The sequence below is a fragment of the Arvicola amphibius genome, chromosome 3, assembly GCF_903992535.2.
Source record: "Arvicola amphibius chromosome 3, mArvAmp1.2, whole genome shotgun sequence".
Taxonomy (NCBI): domain Eukaryota; kingdom Metazoa; phylum Chordata; class Mammalia; order Rodentia; family Cricetidae; genus Arvicola; species Arvicola amphibius.
In genome coordinates this window covers 129,216,367-129,235,106 of record NC_052049.1, presented here as the reverse complement: position 1 = coordinate 129,235,106, position 18,740 = coordinate 129,216,367, and the positions used below count along the sequence as shown (strand labels likewise).

At 46.0% G+C, this 18,740-nt stretch overlaps 1 protein-coding gene across 4 annotated transcripts in view; it reads right to left on the bottom strand.

The window, feature by feature from the left end:
* Positions 1 to 18,740, bottom strand: part of Uaca (uveal autoantigen with coiled-coil domains and ankyrin repeats) — an 87,305-nt gene that overhangs the window by 42,983 nt on the left and 25,582 nt on the right. The window contains exon 1 of one of the 4 annotated variants that reach the window (XM_038323656.1): positions 65 to 166. The exons of 2 other annotated variants lie outside the window; for them this stretch is intronic. In XM_038323656.1, coding sequence (XP_038179584.1) covers positions 65 to 103 — 39 coding nt within the window. In that variant the 5' untranslated portion in view covers positions 104 to 166. Of the gene's footprint in view, positions 1 to 64; positions 167 to 18,740 lie in introns of those variants that run through there. One more of the 4 variants, XM_038323657.1, reaches the window with a different exon arrangement.

The following is an 18,740-nucleotide window of genomic DNA, read 5'->3' as shown; positions in this document are numbered from 1 at the left end:
AAGACAGGACACTTTAAAAGCACACGGGAAGCCTGTGTGCGGATCTGTTCCACAAGGTACCTACTGCGTGCTTAGGAGCGCAAGAGAGCCAACAGTTCATCATAGCCAGGCTTCTGGTTCTTGTTGCGAACGTGACCGACCCTGCATTAAATTACAAATCTCGTCTGCAGACTCCTCGCAAGGGACTTGGCCCCTCATATGCTGGGCTGCATGTAGCTTGAATCTCCAGACTTATTTTCTTCATCTTCTGGCCCCTTCTCCACCTTCATGAGGCTGAAAACCTCTCCTCCTTGCTGCCAGGCACTGAAGGCAGAGCTGCTGCCCGAGTCAGGTATGTAACTCCTCCTCTTTCTTCCTTTCTCGTGAGCGTCTGGCTTTCAAAGTCGTCCCCTTTCAGGGACCCCATTGGAAGACACCCCACATCCTGCTTCATTCACACAGCAGGCGGGCGCTGCTGTGCATGCGACTGGCCACCTCCGGAGTGACCGGTAAACAGTGTGTGTCCTGGAACCATCAGCACAGTTCTATTTTAGATTCCATAGGACCTGACAGCTGGGTGATAGAAAAGGGCCAGGAACTTGTTGTCAATGCATGCCTTCCCTCTGAGTAACCAAACCCGGGTCTCCTGGGGAAATGACTCAAGCGCATTGTGAAACGTGCTGACCGCATCAGTACAAATGAGTGCAAGTGTGTGACGAGGTGACCAGGAGGCGCACAGACAGATCTGGTTGTTCAACGAAACAGTATTTAGAGCTGGTTTCATTCTTAGGGTCATCTAACACGGAGTTTCACTAGCCTAGACAAACAGGATATACAATTCTATTTAAAGCAAATGTGTCATGCTTTCATTTAAGGAAACACACACGCACAATCACCCCACTTTGAATGTTAGTACCCCTAGCAGGCTTGCTCTGCATACAACCAGGTTTCAGCTTACAACTGCTGCCAGTCTGTCTCCTCGCATGTCAAACAAGAAGGGACAAGGGCACTGCCAAGACAACATCATGGTGAAGTCTGTGTCATAAATTTTAATTTAAAAATTTAAATTTAACTCAGTGCTCTGCATTTCCAAACTAAGTGCCCTGCCTGTTATGATGAGTACACGCTATATCAGTGGAAAGTCAAATGATCTGGATTCGTGGATAAAAGCAAAACACAGCAAAATAAACTGATTAAAACTGAAGGAAACCAATCTATCCCGAAGCCGAGCTTCATTATAAACACAGCTATGTGGGGAGAGAAAGGCAACAGCCCCCCTGTGCTCATATTCCATATTACCTAATTACCTAGGCTGCTCCATCCTCCAGTCCAGGGTGGTTTTGTGTGTGTGTGTGTGTGTGTGTGTGTGTGTGTGTTTACTGTGTTCTACATATCACAACAGCATGAGGATGATTTATATATTCTCTAAAAAGACACATTCAAGAAAACTGCTTGGTTGGAATGTGACAGATTCCAGGCAAGGCTTAGGGAAGGAGGTGACTGTCCCACCGTAGATCACGCTGCCTGTTAAAAATGCTGCATAAACTCCAACAAGGAACCGGTTTCCTCCAGTTGCAATATAAACCATGAGGCCCATATTCTAATTATAAAGCATATATGGCCACACACCCAGATGAATTCTTTTGAAAACAATGAGGTGCTTTCCTCCCAGACCACAGGAGATACCAAGGGGTTGTGTGGCCCCAGAGACTCCGCCTAGCCTACTCACTCTCCTACAGGGGAGATCTGGGCTAGAGCTCAGGCCCCCACCTTTGGGGTAACAAAGCAAGCACGGGGAGGCTGAAAGGACTCTCCAAAGTTATATTAGGGGCTCTCGGTTCAGGAGATGGGCTGTGTCCCTTTGTGCAGACGGCTGCCCCAGAAGCCCCGTCCCATCTCTAGTCACACCCCCTCCACAGAGGCCCCCTAAGAACCAGAGTAGCCCTGACTCTGCGGCCCTTGGGTCTGGTAGGGTATTCCCTAGCTCCCACGGAATGACTCTCAAAATATCATGTCCCCAGAGGTCTCACAGACCCCTGTATCTGAGCATGCCCCCTCACTCCACCCCACCCCTCTAGCAAGTCCCAGGGACCCTTCTTCAAACTGCAGACATCTCCGGCATCCATCCGTTCCCCATTCCTCACAACCCCTCCAACTCTACTACACAGCAGAGGGCTTTGTTTTCTATCCTGAAGCCATGAAACTGGGGCCACTGGGTTCCTACTCAGGGTAGGGAAAATTCCAGTCCCTGAGTCCTCTCTCTCCCACACTCCCCATTAACTAGGCAGGATCCGCACTGCCCATGGCAGAGGGCTGTGGGTGGCTCAGCTAGTTGTGAGTGGGTCCTTCACTTAACAAAAGATTCTTCTGGCCCTCCCCTCCCAGGCCATGCCCCTCGGGTCTCCCTGTCAGACTTGGCAGACCTCTCTGGGCCCTCAGAAGCACTGTCAGCTGTGGTTGAGGAAGGAGCCTCAGGGTTGGACAAACCTGAGCTCAGAACCATGCCTGCCACCACCGGTTGTGTGCACCAGGGGAGCACTTCAGGCCTGAGCCTCTGGTCCCTGACCTCAAAGACAGCAGCAGAGAAAGCTTCCAGCAAAACCAAAGACTGGATACACTTCAAAAGCTTGGTGAGGAGACTGGACCCAAATATCCAAAGTGGAAGGGATTGGTCAGTTACAAGTGTTCCTAGCCAGGGTCACTAAAAACAAAAAAATTATTTTCAAAATGAACAAAAAAGTAAAAAAAAAAAAAAAAACAAAAAAAAACCCTCAAGCTTTTCTTCCTTCTTTCCTCTGTCATCTTCACCCCAGGTAGCCAACTCAGTGACAAAGTTGTTCTGCTTTTGTCTGCTCTGTTCTTTTGAGGCAGGTCTCACACAGCCAGGTTGGCCTGGAACTCCACACAGCAGAGGATGACTTTAAACTTCTGACCCTCCTGCCTCCACCTGCCAGCTACAGTACTGGATCCCAGGTGTGTGCTGCCATGCCTAGGCTGTAGGGTACTCACTGCACGCCAGGCCAACATTCCTCTCCCAACTGATCCCTTACGATTCTCTCTATAAGGCTACTGGAAAAAAAACCCTTTCAATCTTTACTCAGTCAGGGTCTCTGGGTCAGGGTCCTTAGTGACTGCTAACGTCACACAAAGGTGACTTCATCGTCTGGTAGCCAAGCATACCATCACCTTTGACGTAGTCTAAGCAAAAATTTAAAAATAAAAGTCTACCCAAACTTATGGAACTAATCTTTTACAAAAAATACAAGGGGAGAGAGGAATATAATAAACCATAGATGTACCATGTAGTGTACAGAAATAAAAATTTTTAAAAAAGAAAAAGAAAGATAGAGGCAATCATAGTTTCTTTAAAAAAAGAAAAAACCAGCAAGAAAGGGCTGGAGAGATGGCTCACTGGTTAAGAGCGCTTGTTGCTCTTACAGAGGACCTAGGTTCCATTCTCAGCACACAGCTGTAGCTCCACCTCTAGGTGATCTGACCCTCTTCTGGCCTCCACGGGCACTCTACACACATGGCACACATATATATGCAGGCAAAACACTGATACACATAAAATTTTTAAAAATCTAAAAAAAAATACAGCAAGAAATAAAATGGAAGTAGGTAAATTAAAAGGGACATGAGGATCTTAACAGATGAACACACCAGCAGCAGGCAGTGAGCATCAGTCCCTGAGCAAACGGAGGTGTTAGGACTGTGACTACTGACTGCACACTTAAGGACATTGAACAATTATTTTAAAATGGGAGGTGCGGGCATGATAATGTTGGTGTATGATTTTCAAGCCCTATTTGTAAAAACCACATATTATACCATGTTCAGATACAATAAGATGTCTATTACATGCTTTGAACACAATCAAAATAATCAGTGTAAACCAAATTCAATAGCACATCTGAAAAAATGAAGTACTATAATAAAATACTGACAGAATCCGTCACTAGAATTCAAGGAGGGGTCATGGAATGAAAATCAAACAGCAGCATGCACTAAGTGACCTGGACAGAGGACAGCTTCTCAACTAATCAAAGTATTTGGTAAGCTCTGACAGCCTTCCACTATCAAGGAGGCTGTCAGGCTGACAAGACGGACAAGACGGGTGCAGCCCAGAGCATCTGAGTTCAGTCCCAGGACCCACACGGAGGAGGAGAGAACAGATTCCCGCAAGTTGTCCTCTGACCTCCACATGTGCACTGGGGCATGCACACACACGCACATGAAATAAAAATACAGCAAAAGATTTAAAACTGCGTTTATCGTCTACATGTTGCCTTTTGTCTGGTAGACAATTAACAAGCACCCCGCCTTTTCACTCAGCTGCTTCTGCTGGGCGGAAGTGTTCACACTGGAGGAGACTCTTTGGGATAGCTTTTGCTATGGCGTCATAGGGGGCAACGCCATGGTGAAGGCTTCTCCTGTGTTTCTTCTGGTTTTACAGTAATAAGGCGTGTGGTGTCAAGGTCTGTGAGCATGTGAAGGCAGCTGGTTTCTTTCAACTGGATGTAATATAAGAGGTTAGCGTCATTCTCTGGTGAGTGGATAACCAGTTTTCCCAGCAGTGATGGCTAAGACATGATCTTATACTCATTAGGGTAACTACCATCAAAAAAAAAAAAAAAAGAAAAAGAAAAAGAAAAGAGGAAGATGTTAAGAGAGCATGAGTCTGCTCTAGTCCTGGGCATCCATTTGAAAGAATCCCCATGCCCTCCACAGCAGCCAGGAGCAGAAGCAGCCCGGGCGATCCTTGATGAATGAAACGGAATATTACGCAGTTCTTAACAATGAAGGCAATCACATCCCAGAGGAACTCCGTTCTAGTAAGATATAAGTTGGTCTCCTCCGCTCCTCCTCTTTCTCTCTCTGTCTCTCTTTCTCTTTGTCTCCTCCTCCTGTTTCCCCTTCTTTGTCACACACACACACACACACACACACACACACGCGCGCACACACTGTATAAGGCCACCTTCATAGACTCTGAAATAATTAAATTCACAGAAACAAACAAACAAATAAACCGAATGGGTAGTCAGTTGTCAGAGTCAGCAGTAGGGGAGGGGATTGACTGGTGAAGGATTGATCAGCCCTGTAGGCCGAGGAACTTCTGTAGCTCGGCTGCTGGACACTGTGAACACACTCAACTGCACACTTAACATCGACATGAGTCTATGCTACACTTGATAGTGGAATGATTTCATATTATGCTAGGATTTTCAGCCCAGCAATAATTTCTAAAATAAATGTGATTTTGTATGATAGCATTAAAAAGATTAGTAGAAACTTACAACTTTTTAAAACACCAGGGCAGGTGAGAGTGGCCATCAGCTGATGGCAGCTGAGTGTGTGCTCTGGATGGCGGGGAGGCCTGCTGAGTTAGCTTGTGCTCCTCGGCCCTTCCTGCACTGCTTACACATGGATGGAGAACATCTTAAACTGCGTCGCCCGGTTACCAGAGAGGCCCGGTGGTCACCAAAAGCAGCAGTAGCCCATTGTCCCCGTGCAGTCCTTTACAAAGCCACCTGCTATGAACACCCCAGAGTATCTTGGCAAGTGGCAGCCAGACACTTACGGAAAGCCCTGGAGGAGTAAATGCAAGTCTTCTGTGCTGACTAGTTTTAGGTCAACTTGACACAAAATAGAGTCATTTTGGAGGACGTCACATCAATAGATAAAACGGTCTACCAAACTGGCCTGTGGGCAAGGCCGTGGTGCATTTTCTCAGTTGATGATTGGTGTGGGGGGGCACAGCTCACTGCGGGTAGGGCCACCCCTGGGCTGGTGGACCTGGGCTCTCTAAGAAAGCAGGCTGAGCAAGCCATGAGGAGCAAGCCAGTGAGCAGCACCCCTCCATGGCCTCTGCATCAGCTCCTGCCTCCGGGTTCCTGCCCTGCTTGAGTTCCTGCCCTCACTGCTTTGGATGGTGAACTGTTATCTGGAGCAGTGAGTGAAGCAAACCCTTTCCTCCCCAGCTGTTTTTGGTCATGGTGTTTCACCATAGCAGCAGTAATCCAAGTTAAGGCACCTGGGTTCCAAGATGGCACCACTGTGCTGGGGTGGCAGGACTAGAAACCACTAGTCACAGGCTGTGTGGCTTTAAAGAAAGGACACAAGACACAGAGACAGACTGTGATGTGAACTGTAATCTGAAATAAACACTTTCCTCTCCAAGCTGTTTTTGGTCGTGGTCTCTCTCACAGCAACACAAGCCCTAAGACACATCTGAACGGAAGCAGCCCAACTTTCCTGAGAAGCACCAGTGTCTACCCAAAGGATAACATGCATTTCTTTTTTAATTTTAGGTGTATGTGTATGTACATAAGCGTTTGTGTGTGTGTTTGCATGTATGCAGGTGCACATGTACTCTGTCTGGAAGATGCAGGACAACCTCCGGGTTCACCCTCGGGAGCACTTACCTAGTAGCCTGGCTGGCCAGGGACGCCAGGGACCCCAGGGACCCTCCTCTGGCTGACTCTCTAGTGTTGGGATTATGGGTCCGCCACACCACCCAGCATTTTCTCATGGGTTAAACATGGGTCTTTGTGTATGTAAGGCAAGAATTTTCCCAAATGAGCCATCCTCCAGCAAAGACAGTTCCATGGTTAGTCACTACACTGGTCTGAAAAGGAGATAATCAGCTCCAAATGCAGCTATCCAAAATACCTATGGTAAAGTCAAATTACAGCTGCCTCTAAAGGATAAATACAACATTCTAACACAGAACAGCTATTTCACTAGGTGGGTCTAGTTGGATGATAACGTTAAACCCTGTAGTGGCTCGAGTGAGGAATGTCCCAGAACCTCAGGCATTTGAAAACTTGGTCCCCAATTGGCAGTGCTGTTTGGGGGAGGTTATGGATCATTTAGAACGGGTTCCTTGCTGGAGGAAGCAAGTCACTGGGGGCAAGCTTTTAGAGTGTATAGCCCCGCCCCACTTCCAGTTCACCCTCTCGGCTTTCTAAGTGAGGATGGATGGAACTGTGATCCCTAAGCTTCCTGCTCCAGCTGCCGGCTGCCATGTTCCCCCTGCCATTATGGACTTTTCCTCCAGAGCTGGAAGCCCAATGACCCCTTCCTTCACAGGTCATGTTAGGTCCTTGTGTTTTATTACAGCAGCAGAGACATGACTAAACCAACACAAAGTAAACAACTCCCAGGTCTTAACATGGGCACCCCATTCATACCAATTGTAAATTCATAACTTTTTCAGAAATGGGATAATTTCTTTAATATTTATTTATTTACTTATTTATTTATACAATATTCTGTTTGTGTGTATACCTGCAGACCAGAAGAGGGCACCGGACATCATTACAGATGGTTGTGACCCACCATGTGGTTGCTGGGAATTGAACTCAGGACCTTTGGAAGAGCAGGCAATGCTCTTAACCTCTGAGCCATCTCTCCAGCCCCGGGATAAAATTTTTAAAAAAAATTTAGAGCACTGTGTGTTTGGCCAGGTGTGGTAGTGCACACCTTTACAGGCAGAAGCAGACAGATCTCTGTGAGTTTAAAACCTGCCTGGTCTATAGCGTGAGTTCTGGGATAATCAGAGTACACAGTGAGACCCTCAGACCCTGTTTCAAAAACAAAACAGCAACAAAAGAAACACATGTTCAATCCAGAAAACCTAGGTTACATTTACATTTATAAATGTAACTGGAGATTACCCATAATCTCCCTGCTATGGTTTGGTTCTGAAATGTCCCCAAAAGTTCATATATTGAAGGCTTGGACAGTAACCCTTAGAGTGAGACCTTTGAGAGGTGACTGCATCCCAAGGGCTCTGGCTTCATGATCTGATTTGTCCGTTAATGAATATACTGGGCTTTCTGGAAGCAGTGGACTACAGGGAAATGGAGGGAATGGATCACTGAGGGTGGCCTCTTTAAAGGCACTGATAATCCTGTCCTCTAGCCCCCTTTTCCCCCCACACCCCTCTCATTTCTGGACTCCCGCCTCTAGCACTCCCTCCTGACAATACAATGCCTGCCTCATCACCACGTGAAAGTGGCAGGGCCAGCCATGGACATAAAACCCCAAAACTGAGCCCAAACACCTAAGCCGATTGTCTCAGCCACACGATCTGATACTGTCTCTAGGCAAATAGTGTCAACTAAGTTAAATTACAGGATATACGACTAACAGTTGCTGGAAAATTCTTTGGCCTGTGGGGAGCCCTCCACCCTCAGGTGGCTGGTTATTGTGTATTTACGAGTTGACAGCTCAGGCACTTTGTCACAGAGAAAGGAACTAACTGGCATACCCACCATCAGGAGTGATGGTGTATATTTTTTTAAAAAAAAATCTGTGTGATTTCAACACTTGGTATAAATTCACTTAGTATTCAGGATAGAAAGTCCTGAAGGAAAAAGTTATAGATGTAAAGAAATAGGAAGGTCTTAAAATATGGGCAAACTGGGGCCAATGAGAGGGCTCAGCTGGTGAAGAGACCATCTGTCAAGGCTGGCAGCCTGAGTTTGCTCCCCAGTATGACTGCCCCACTCCCCATGCATGCCACAGCATCCTCATGAACGCTCACAAAAGACAATTTTAGTACCAAGGATCCCTTTTAACAATCACATGAAAACAAAAGGCCCTCACTCTAAAGTCGCATTCTGCGAGACCTGCAGAGCTCACCTCCTCCACGACTGTCAACCCCACAGAACACTTCTATGACCAGATGCAGGCAGAGTTTTCCACATGCCAAACAGGTGACACCTGGGTGTCCCATAGCTGAACTCTTACTTGGAGGTAGTTCCTGCTCTTCCAGGTAGAGAGCCCACAGCCCCCAGATTACAGACGCTATGATTTAAACAGACTAAACTGTTCACGCTGAATTTGGTCTTCGGGGTGTCTGGTGATCAGTCGCTGACAGGGACTGAGCTTTTCTTGAAGGCCTGGGCTAGTTATCAGAACAGCAGTGCTGAGAGGTGAGGGCACCGGGCCTTGCTCGTCTTCCATGTTAGGATGCCCTCCCCAGGAAAAAGATCCCAATTCTATGATCTTGAACTCCCTAGCCTCTAGAGCTGAGTCAAAAGAAACTTCTCTTCTTTTAGAAACCACCATGTCTCGGGGATTCTGCTATGGCCACAGGAAAACATACTAAGGCATTCCAATTGTCATCCCCAGGATGTGGCCTGTCTTCCTGTCAGGCTGGCTACCAATCATGTTCCCACAATCCCCTCTTCTACTTGATTAATCTGCCAGAGTAGCCCAAAAAGTGGCCACCCTTTGGAGAGACTAACTCATTTACTACAGAATTGCCAGGGCTACAGCTAAAGACTCAGAATAAAAAGATGTACAGAGCAGGCTCATCTCCTGGGGTGTACCCTCCAGGAAGCTCTCCCAGTCCTGTTCTTCCCAGTTTCCATGGAGACTGTCAACCATCCTGCAGGCCCTCTGTCCTTCCCAGAGGATGCCATCTGTCTAAGGCTACAGAACACTTAGATGCCTTTAAGACTTCTTGGCTGGTATTCTTTCTACTAACTAAACTATTTCTTCTTCTCTGAGCAAATGAAAAAAAATCCCAATGTAGAAATACAAATATCTCTTATAACTTTAAGCCTCATGAGGGCACATGTCTTTAATAATTCCAGCACTCCGGAGGAAAAACGAGACAACTCTTTGTGAGTTTGAGGCCCAAATGATCTACATAGTGAGTTCCATGCTAGCCAGGCAACATAGTGAGATCCTGTCTCAAAAAACAACAACAATAATAATAATGATAAACAACTCAGATATGATATCCTTCACAGCAAAAGAAGAAAACCATTAACATTTGCATAAGCAATATGTCCTGCCTGAAATACGTACTGTTCGTGGGGTGGCCCTGGGAATGCTAAGCCCACACCTCCCTCTAAGTAGACCGTGAAAACCAGGGGAAAGAGGCGCTGTCAAGGAAGCTGGGGAAGATGAGGTGGATGAGCTGGGAGCAGCCAAGCATGGCAATCAGGAAAGGCTGCTCTGAGGCCTGCAGGAGAGCAAAGAGCCAGCTCTGAGTGATGGGGACCAGCCACAAGGATTTCCATCCCAGTAGGGACCCGCTGCTGAAAGGAGCCTGGTATATTCCAAGAAAGATGAAGGAATTCCAGGGGAGATACACGCCGGAGGGCAAGGCAAATGGCCCAGACCAAAAACATGAATTCCTAGTTTCAGCATAAACACATTTGTTTCCAAAGGAACTTCCTCAGAGGCCCGTGTGACTGCCTTCAGGAGACTCTTGTGGACATGTTGAAACCACCTCTGGCTGAGGAGGGAGCTTAGAGGGTAATATTGAGGGTGTGAGAACCTGAATTTGAATCTCCAGCACCACATAAAAGAAAGGTGTGGCCTTATGTGCCTATAATCAAACACTGTGCGAAGTGAGGCTTGCTATTGCTATCCCAGCTTCAGGTTCAGTGCATACACCATGCACACATGCATATATACCACATGCACATGCACCACACACACATGCACATCACATAAACCACACACATGCACACACACCACACACACATGCATAAACATCACACACAACATATGCACAAACACCCCACACATACATATACATCATGCATATATATACACAAGCATGTGCATATGCCGTACATGTATGCATATACTATACACACATACTCACACCAAAGTTTTTTACACTTCCAAGATTTTATATCGAATAACCATTTGAAATGTTTATAAGGCCAAGTAATTACTAGAAACCACCAGATATCATAATCTACCTCACCCATTCCAAATCTAAAAATATAAGCAAAATTTTCAACTATACTTTAAAAAAAATAGAAGTTTGGGCCAGTGAGGTGGTTCAACAGGTAAAGAGAGTGCCAAGCCCAGCAATGTGACATTGCTCCCCAGGATCCTGCAAGGTATCCTCTGCCCTCCACATGCACCATGGGACATGCACGCCCTCTCCTTCCACCATGCAAATATACAAATAAATGTGCAGCATGGTGGCACATGCCTTTAAGTCCTAGAGCTCAGGGGCAGAAGAAAGCAAATCTCTGAGTTCTGGGCCCCTTGAACTACATAGTAAGACCCTGTCTATAAAGAAATAAATATTTTTAATTAAAACCAGCAGCTCATAATCTCAAGATAAAAGCCTTTCGGGGGTGGGGGGGACTATAAAGACAACTAAATAAAACCTTCCCTAGTAGAAAATATATGAGCATGCTAAACAATGAATTCCAAGTGTCAGCCTGAAATGCAGCCCAACCGGCTTCTATAGTACCCTGTCATTACCAGTACACCTCATTAATAAAACCCAAGGCAGGTTCCAGCCCTGTTCAGAACCAAGCAACCGGAGAGCAAAGCTCCCAGGCTTCCACATTCCTCACAGATTAGGCTGCACACCAAGACCTGCTCTGCAGCTCACTGGGCTGGGGTGGTTACAAAGATTTCCTGGGTTCTGGTTAGTCCAGAGGTCATTTAGACCCCCTCTTATATAACAGAAGAGGAAGGGAAAAGAATGAGCTAAGAAAACAAACGCTGTACAGCCAGCCTCTGTGCCTCAGACCGACTCTTCTTTGGGTTTTTTTTTTTTTTTTTTTTTTTTTGGTTTTTCAAGACAGTGTTTCTCTGCAGCTTTTTTAGAGCCTGTCCTGGACCTAGCTCTTGTAGACCAGGCTGGCCTCGAACTCACAGAGATCCGCCTGCCTCTGCCTCCCGAGTGCTGGGATTAAAGGCGTGCGCCACCACCGCCCGGCCTAGACCGAATCTTCTTCTCCATGAGTCTCTCCCTGTCCCTGCTCGCCTACCTGATGCCCTATGCCTCGCTATCTACCCTACCACTGCATGCCCAGAAAGCGTGGTATTAGGTCTCAATGGACAAACGGAGGGGAGGGAGCGTGTACTCCACCTTCTTCCTGATGAAGGCATAGGAGATTTCACCCTACTTGATTGACTTCTCTATTTACTGACAAGGACAGGCTAGGAGATGGCTCTGTGGGGTAAGTGCTGGCATGCAATCATGAGGATCTTCCTTCAGGTCCTGCACCACAGGCCAATCAGCCAATCAGGGAGCCCCAGCTTCAGTGAGAGACTGCCTCCAACAATGAGGTGGATGGCTGCATTCCAGTTGAGATTTCTACTGCTGTGACAAAACACTGTGACCAAAAGCAACTTGGAGAGAAAGGGTTTATTTCGGCTTAGAGTTTCACATCACAGTCCATCGCTGAGGAAAGTCAATGCAGGAACTCAAACACGGCAGGAGGGAGGTAGCTGGTGCAGAGGCCATGGAGGAGAACTGCTTACTGGCCTGCTCCTTGCGGCTTGCTCAGCCAGCTTTCTAACAGCATCTAGGACCACCTGCCCGGGAGGTGCACCATCCCCTGGGCACATCAATAATCAATCAAGATAATACCCCGACAGACTTGCCTACCAATCAATCATATTATGGAGGCATTTTCTCAATGGTGATGCCCTCTTCTCTGAGAAGTTGACATAAAACTAGCCTACACAGAGGGCAACTGAAAGACATTCGACATCAACCTTGGGCCCCCACACAAAACCAATGGGCATGCATGTGGGGCGCATGTGTACATGCACACCTACCCACATTTGCACATGTACACAGAAATACAGACAAAAAAATGTCACAGGTAAAAATGATGATGATTTAAATAACAAGCTTGACTTCTTTGGGATCTCAAGTGGCCGCGAAATCTGGAAGAAAACTTTTTTAAAGAACTAGAATCAAAGGAAAGCAACACTCTGCCAAGAGTTCCTGGCCTCCCAGCTCGATTCTATTCTAAGCTACTGCTTAAATACCAGACTGTCCAGCCCTAAGGCAGACGTGGGCTCCTTTATTAGCACTGTCTGGGCCTTCAAGAAAGTTTATTAAAAATATACAACAGCCAGACTGGTGCACAGGCCTGTAACCATAGCTCCTTGGAGGCTGAGCCAGGAGGATCACAAGTTCAAGGCCAGCGTAAATTAGAGTGAATTTAAGGCTAGTCACGGCAGCTTACTTAGACTATACTCTAAAACGAAATGCAGAAAGAAGGATGAAGGCAAAGCAGAGTACTTAATTAGGGTGTGTGAGGCCCTTGGTTCAAAACAAAGAGATTGGAGGGGAGACCAATCAAGACTCGAAGGTGTCTATGTTAGGCAGGGTTACTGTTGCTATGATAAAACACCATGACTAAAACAACTTGGGGATAAAAGGGTTGTCACACTTTTGTGCTGAAAGGCTGAGTAATGTCCTGTGGTTGACAGCACAGTCTCTGCTGCAGCTTCTCTGCTCTGCCATTACGGAATGAAAACAGCCACAGACTGATGTGCAGCCATTTGGATGTCCCCCGTAGTCTAGGGTATTTGAACACTTGGTTCCCAGTTAATGCACTGTTTGGGAGGAGCACCACACTAGAGGTGGGCTTGGAGATTAAAAGCCTTGCCCGTTTCCAGTTCCCTCTTTCTGCTTTGCGCTTGCAGTCCACCATGGGAACGCTCAGCTCCCTGCTCCTACCATCATGCCTGCTGCTTCTTGCCATGACTCTGTTCTGCCACAATGGACTTAGCCCTCTGGAACCATAAGCCCAAATAAACTCTTCCTCTAAGCTGCGTTGCTTATGGTGTTTTATCGCAGTAACTAATACAGTACATTACTTCCCGAGCTCTACTAACAGAGTACATATCAAGTAGGCAGTAGATCATAGTTTGCATCCCTGGTTTAGGTACCCAATGCATTGTCTTCAGCATTTAGATTAGCTTGGATCATATCAATTCATGTGCAAGCTCTTCATGAGGATCTATCACCCACTCCACAGGAAAGCCAGACAACACAGGCTCAAGGCTGAGACCAAATCAGACCCACAGATTGATCACACCAAGATTTCTGAATTGAGATTGCTCCAGCATACCCTCTCAGTGGAAAAAAAAAATGGCTTAGAAGAGGACTTATGCAAATGGGAAGAAACCAAGAAGGTGCCTTTGAGATGGCTGGGGATGAAGACCGCTTGCCACTATGCCTACGACCTAAGTTCAATCCCTGGGATCCACAGGGCAGAAAGAGAGAACCAACTCCTGAAGATTGTCCTCTGACCTACACACACACACACTCTAAATAATGTAATAAAAACAAATAAGAGGCAGGCGGATCTCTGTGAGTTTGAGACCAGCCTGGTCTACAAGAGGTAGTTCTAGGACAGGCTCCAAAGCTAGAGAAACCCTGTCTCAAAAAAAGAGAGAGAGAGAGAGAAAGAAAAGATCCAGCGGTTAAGAGCACTAGCTACTCTTCCAGAGGACTCAGGCTTAATTCCCAGTACCTACATGCCACATGGCAGCTCACAACATTCTGCAATGCCAGTTCCAGGGGATCTGACCCCCTCACACAGACATATATACAGGCAAAACACCAATGCATATAAAATAAATAAATCTTAAAAAAAGAAAGAAAAACATATGTTTCAATTCTAGAAGACGTAGCTCCTGGCACATAGATATGGCTGCAACCAAATAGATAAAAGAGAATAGTAGCCACCAAACAACCCTGGCTGGAGGCAGGGGGTGCTACTCTTGCTGGGGTCTCTGAGTTCCCCAGCAGGAAGCAGCCTGAGAAATCAACCCAAACCTTAATTCATTGCCCAGGAAAGATATATCAGATATATCTCCCGATCCTCTGGTGTGGCCAAGGATGACAGCCCTAAATAAAACACATCACAACAACCTGTGCCCAACACGACCTCTGTTGACAAGTGCTGCCCATCTCTTCTTTCTTTCTTTCTTCCTTCCTTTTTTTTTGTGTGTGTGTGTATGGGTGTAGCTTGGTTGTCCTGGAATTCACTCTGTAGACCAGGATGGCCTTGAACTCACAGAGATCTGCCTGCCTCTGCCTCCAGAGTCCTGGGGATTAAAGGCGTGTACTACCACTGCCCCTGTACTATCACCCCTTGCTCAACAAGAATGTTTACAGTGAGTATCCCCCCCTCCCTGCCCAGAGCATGTTGGAGGAGACTGGGAGCAGACTCGCTACAGCTACACTCAGTCTTTTAGTTCCCTGCTTTTTGACTCCAGGAGATCTAAATCTATCTACAAGATATTCTATAGAGATTTTTTTAATTTGTGCATCTGTGTGTGTCTATGTTTATGAGTAGGTATGTGCATATGTGTGCAATACCCATAGAGGCCAGAAGAGGGGATATTGAGGATTTGGAGTTATGGGTGATTGCAAGCCACCCAGCATAGGAGGCAGAAACTGAACTCCGATCCTCTGAAAGAGCAGCAAGTGCTTCATCTCTCCAGCACCTGGATATAAAAACGTTAATGAGGTTTAAACGTCAAGACTTTTGTGAATGAAAGCCTTGAAGGGCTTCCTGTAGGAAGGAATAGGCACATTCTGAATGCAGAGAGCAAGAATGTTAGTAACCGTGATCCAGAGAGACCAGCAACTATTGTCCACTACTGCCCTCATCACTGGAAGAGCCTTACACACTCCCGCTGTTGATGTCTAACCTCAAAGCCCCCAGCCCCTTGGTGATGGGCTTTCTCCACACCCACCTGGAGCTTTGGGTGGCGCCATTCCCCTGGCAGGATCCTAGCCGGTAAGGATGGAGAAAGCGGCCGAGCGCAAGCATGCGGGCACTCCTCCCTCTCTTCTGACTGCAGACGTGACACAACTAGCTCCTCCAGCTCCTGATGCCTGCCTGTCTTGACCCTCTCACCAGGAAGGGCTGTATCCATGGATTGTGAGTGAAAAGTAAGCCTCTTCTCCCTCAAGCTGCTCTAGTCAGTGTATTTTATCACAGAGGCAGGAGAGGAAACTAAAGCTATCTGAATTTACCAAGGCAGCAGCTCACATAGTTCTCAACTATAACCAAGACAATTTTATCACCGTCTCATTCCGCACATGGAAAGAACCCACGGCAGCTCAGTGACTTTCAGCACTGCACAGCTGCCAAGTGCCAGTTACAACTCCAACCAGGGCAAGCCCTGAAGTTCCTTCATCCTACGCCATGCGCTCAAAAAAGGGTAAAGATTTACTAATTGGTCCATAAAAGTGGCTACTTGGGGGCTGGAGAGATGGCTCAGGGTATAAAGCGCTTGCTACATACGTGCCAGGACCCAGTCAGGTGGGTCAGTGGCCTGCCTAGAGACTACAGATCCCAGGGCAAGCCGGCTAGCCAGTCTAGCTGATGGGAAAGCTTTGGCAAAAGACCTTGCCTCAGCAAATGAAGAGGGACTGGGGAAGACACCCAAGTCAGTCTTTAGCCTCTCCATTCACACATGTGCCTCCTCCCCAGGCACATACAAGCACACCATGGGTACACACATAAAGTAGTTACTTGTGTTTATGGCATTTAGCATGCATAATAATGATAAATACAAGAGAATGTTTATACCTAAAACTCAGTTCTAGGGCTGAATTCTGTTGAATAAACATATTATTCATCAAGATTTTTTTAAAGATGTATTTATTTATTTTATGCATGACTGCTCTATCTGCATGTACACCTTTATTCCAGAAGAGGGCATCGGATCCTGCTATAGATGGTTATGCCCCTCTGTGTGTTTACTGGGAACTGAACTCAGGACCTCTGGCACTCTTAACTGCTGAGTCATCTCTCCAGCCCCATCAGAGACTTATTTTATACTCTGATTGTTCTTATAGATGCAACAGCCAAGAATCTAAAACAATATACCTTTGTTCTCTACTCAATAAATCTGAAGTTTATGCCACAGTGCTTTAGGATCTGCAAATTCATACAAGTGACATCCTCAGTATTAACTTTTCAAAATGAAAAAAAAATTGAGGTGAATTAATGATGAATCAAAACAATGGGTAATGCATGTCAGGTATTTTAAATACCCCATAAATCATTTGGAAACCTTCAAATTCCCTTTCTAAACTACATATACAGGTTATTTTGTTATACAGCAGTGTGTTCACAGTAGGAAAAAAAAATACTAGCATATATATATATATATATATATATATATATATATATATATATATATATATTCCAAATCAGAAAATAAAGGGAAAGGGGAAAAAAGAAAATTTCCATGAAAAGCATAATATTAGGGGCTGGAGAGTTGTCTCTGTGGTTAAGAACACGGAAGCTTTTACAGAGAAGCTGAGTTCAGCTCCCAGCACCCACATCAGGCAGCTCACAGCTGCCTGCAAGTCCAGATCCTGGGGGACCTGAGGCCTCTTGCCTCTATGAGTACTATGCTCACATGTACACACCCTCATTTAGATAACATGCATAATTAAAAATAAATCCTTTCTTAAAGATCATATTCATGTGATATTTTGTTACCGACCTTTCCAGACTTTCCAATACCTAGATACATGTTAAACCTTTAACTCAAAATGGAAACTATTTCACTTAAGTAATTATTCTTAATATGACTTCAACAGAATTGCTGATAGATAAATACTACCTACATGGGAAAATATCAAAGCTTTTATTGAAATATCAATCTCTCTGGCTCCCTCTGGTGACCACGAAGAGAGACTTCTCTCCTTTAGAGGAAATCATAATGACCCAGCCAAGAAGAGACCAGCTACTAACGGACATCTGCATCAATCACCGAGGCTCATAACTTAGTCAGGCAGGATGTGTGCAATAGATACTTTTTGGTTAATATTCTTATTTTCCAACACAAATTTGGCAGCACGAATACCAGGACCAGCTTAGCCTCTGTTATTGAAATCACTGAATCCTGGGGGCACCAGTGTCCTTGTCTGTAAAATGGAGCTAACACCAGACACCTTGTTAGTTAGGAGAACAGGAGCGAACATACTACGAGGGGACACGTTCTGCTCACCACCCTCGGCCCCAGAACCTAGCACTTCTCAACCTATATTAGGAATTTAAATATTTGTCGAATCGCTGAGTAAACTGAAATCCACAAGCACCGAACCTAGAGAATTCCAAGTGCTACCCTTTGCATGTCTTCTCAGGCTAGCCAGTGCCCATGAAGGCTGGTAGAAAATAGCACTCAGGCTAAAGTCCAGTTGGCCCATAGCCTCTACGTCCTGCAGGGATGAATCAGAGCACAGAAATCTAAACACATGTCCTTTAACAGCCCCACGCTACCTTTGCGAGTGGTGCACACACATGTGCATCTCGTGATCAATATTCAGCTGAGAACAGCGGTTTACAGCTGCTCTGCAGTGGGTCAGTGCTGGTATCGAAGCCTGGCTGAATGAATGCTCTGCTTCGGAGCTGCAGGAAAGATGTGTGGCCTGCACTAAAGGGAGGCATACCCAGGGCTGCCTCAAAGTGTAATTCCCGCATGTTTAACATTTTCTCTATACAGTAAACATCCCAAGCAGATGGGAGAATGTGGCCCCAGGTAACATTTCTTCTGAATGTTTATGTACGACTTCTGAGAAAGGGAGATGGACAAAAGCACTTGATATGCAAGAATGAGGACCAGGGTTCAAATCCTCAGAACCCAAGTTAAAAACCCAAGAGGTGTGGCTTCTACCTGTAATTTCAGCACTTGGGAGGCAGGAGGGGATTGGCCTCAACACAAGCTGACTAGGATTGGTATCTTCCAGGTTCATGGAGAGACCCTGACTCAGTAAATAAAGTGGGGAGTGATCAAAAAGCATACCCCGGTCAACTTTGGTTCTCCACATGCATACACATACATGTGCACCCCACTATGCACATGTACCCAGACACATACATGCATTCATGCCATATGCACATGCAAAAAAATGTGTTTGAGAAAGGAGACCTAAAATCCTCGCTTATAGATCTTATATTAAAGTGTTGCTAGGAAAACATATTTTTATC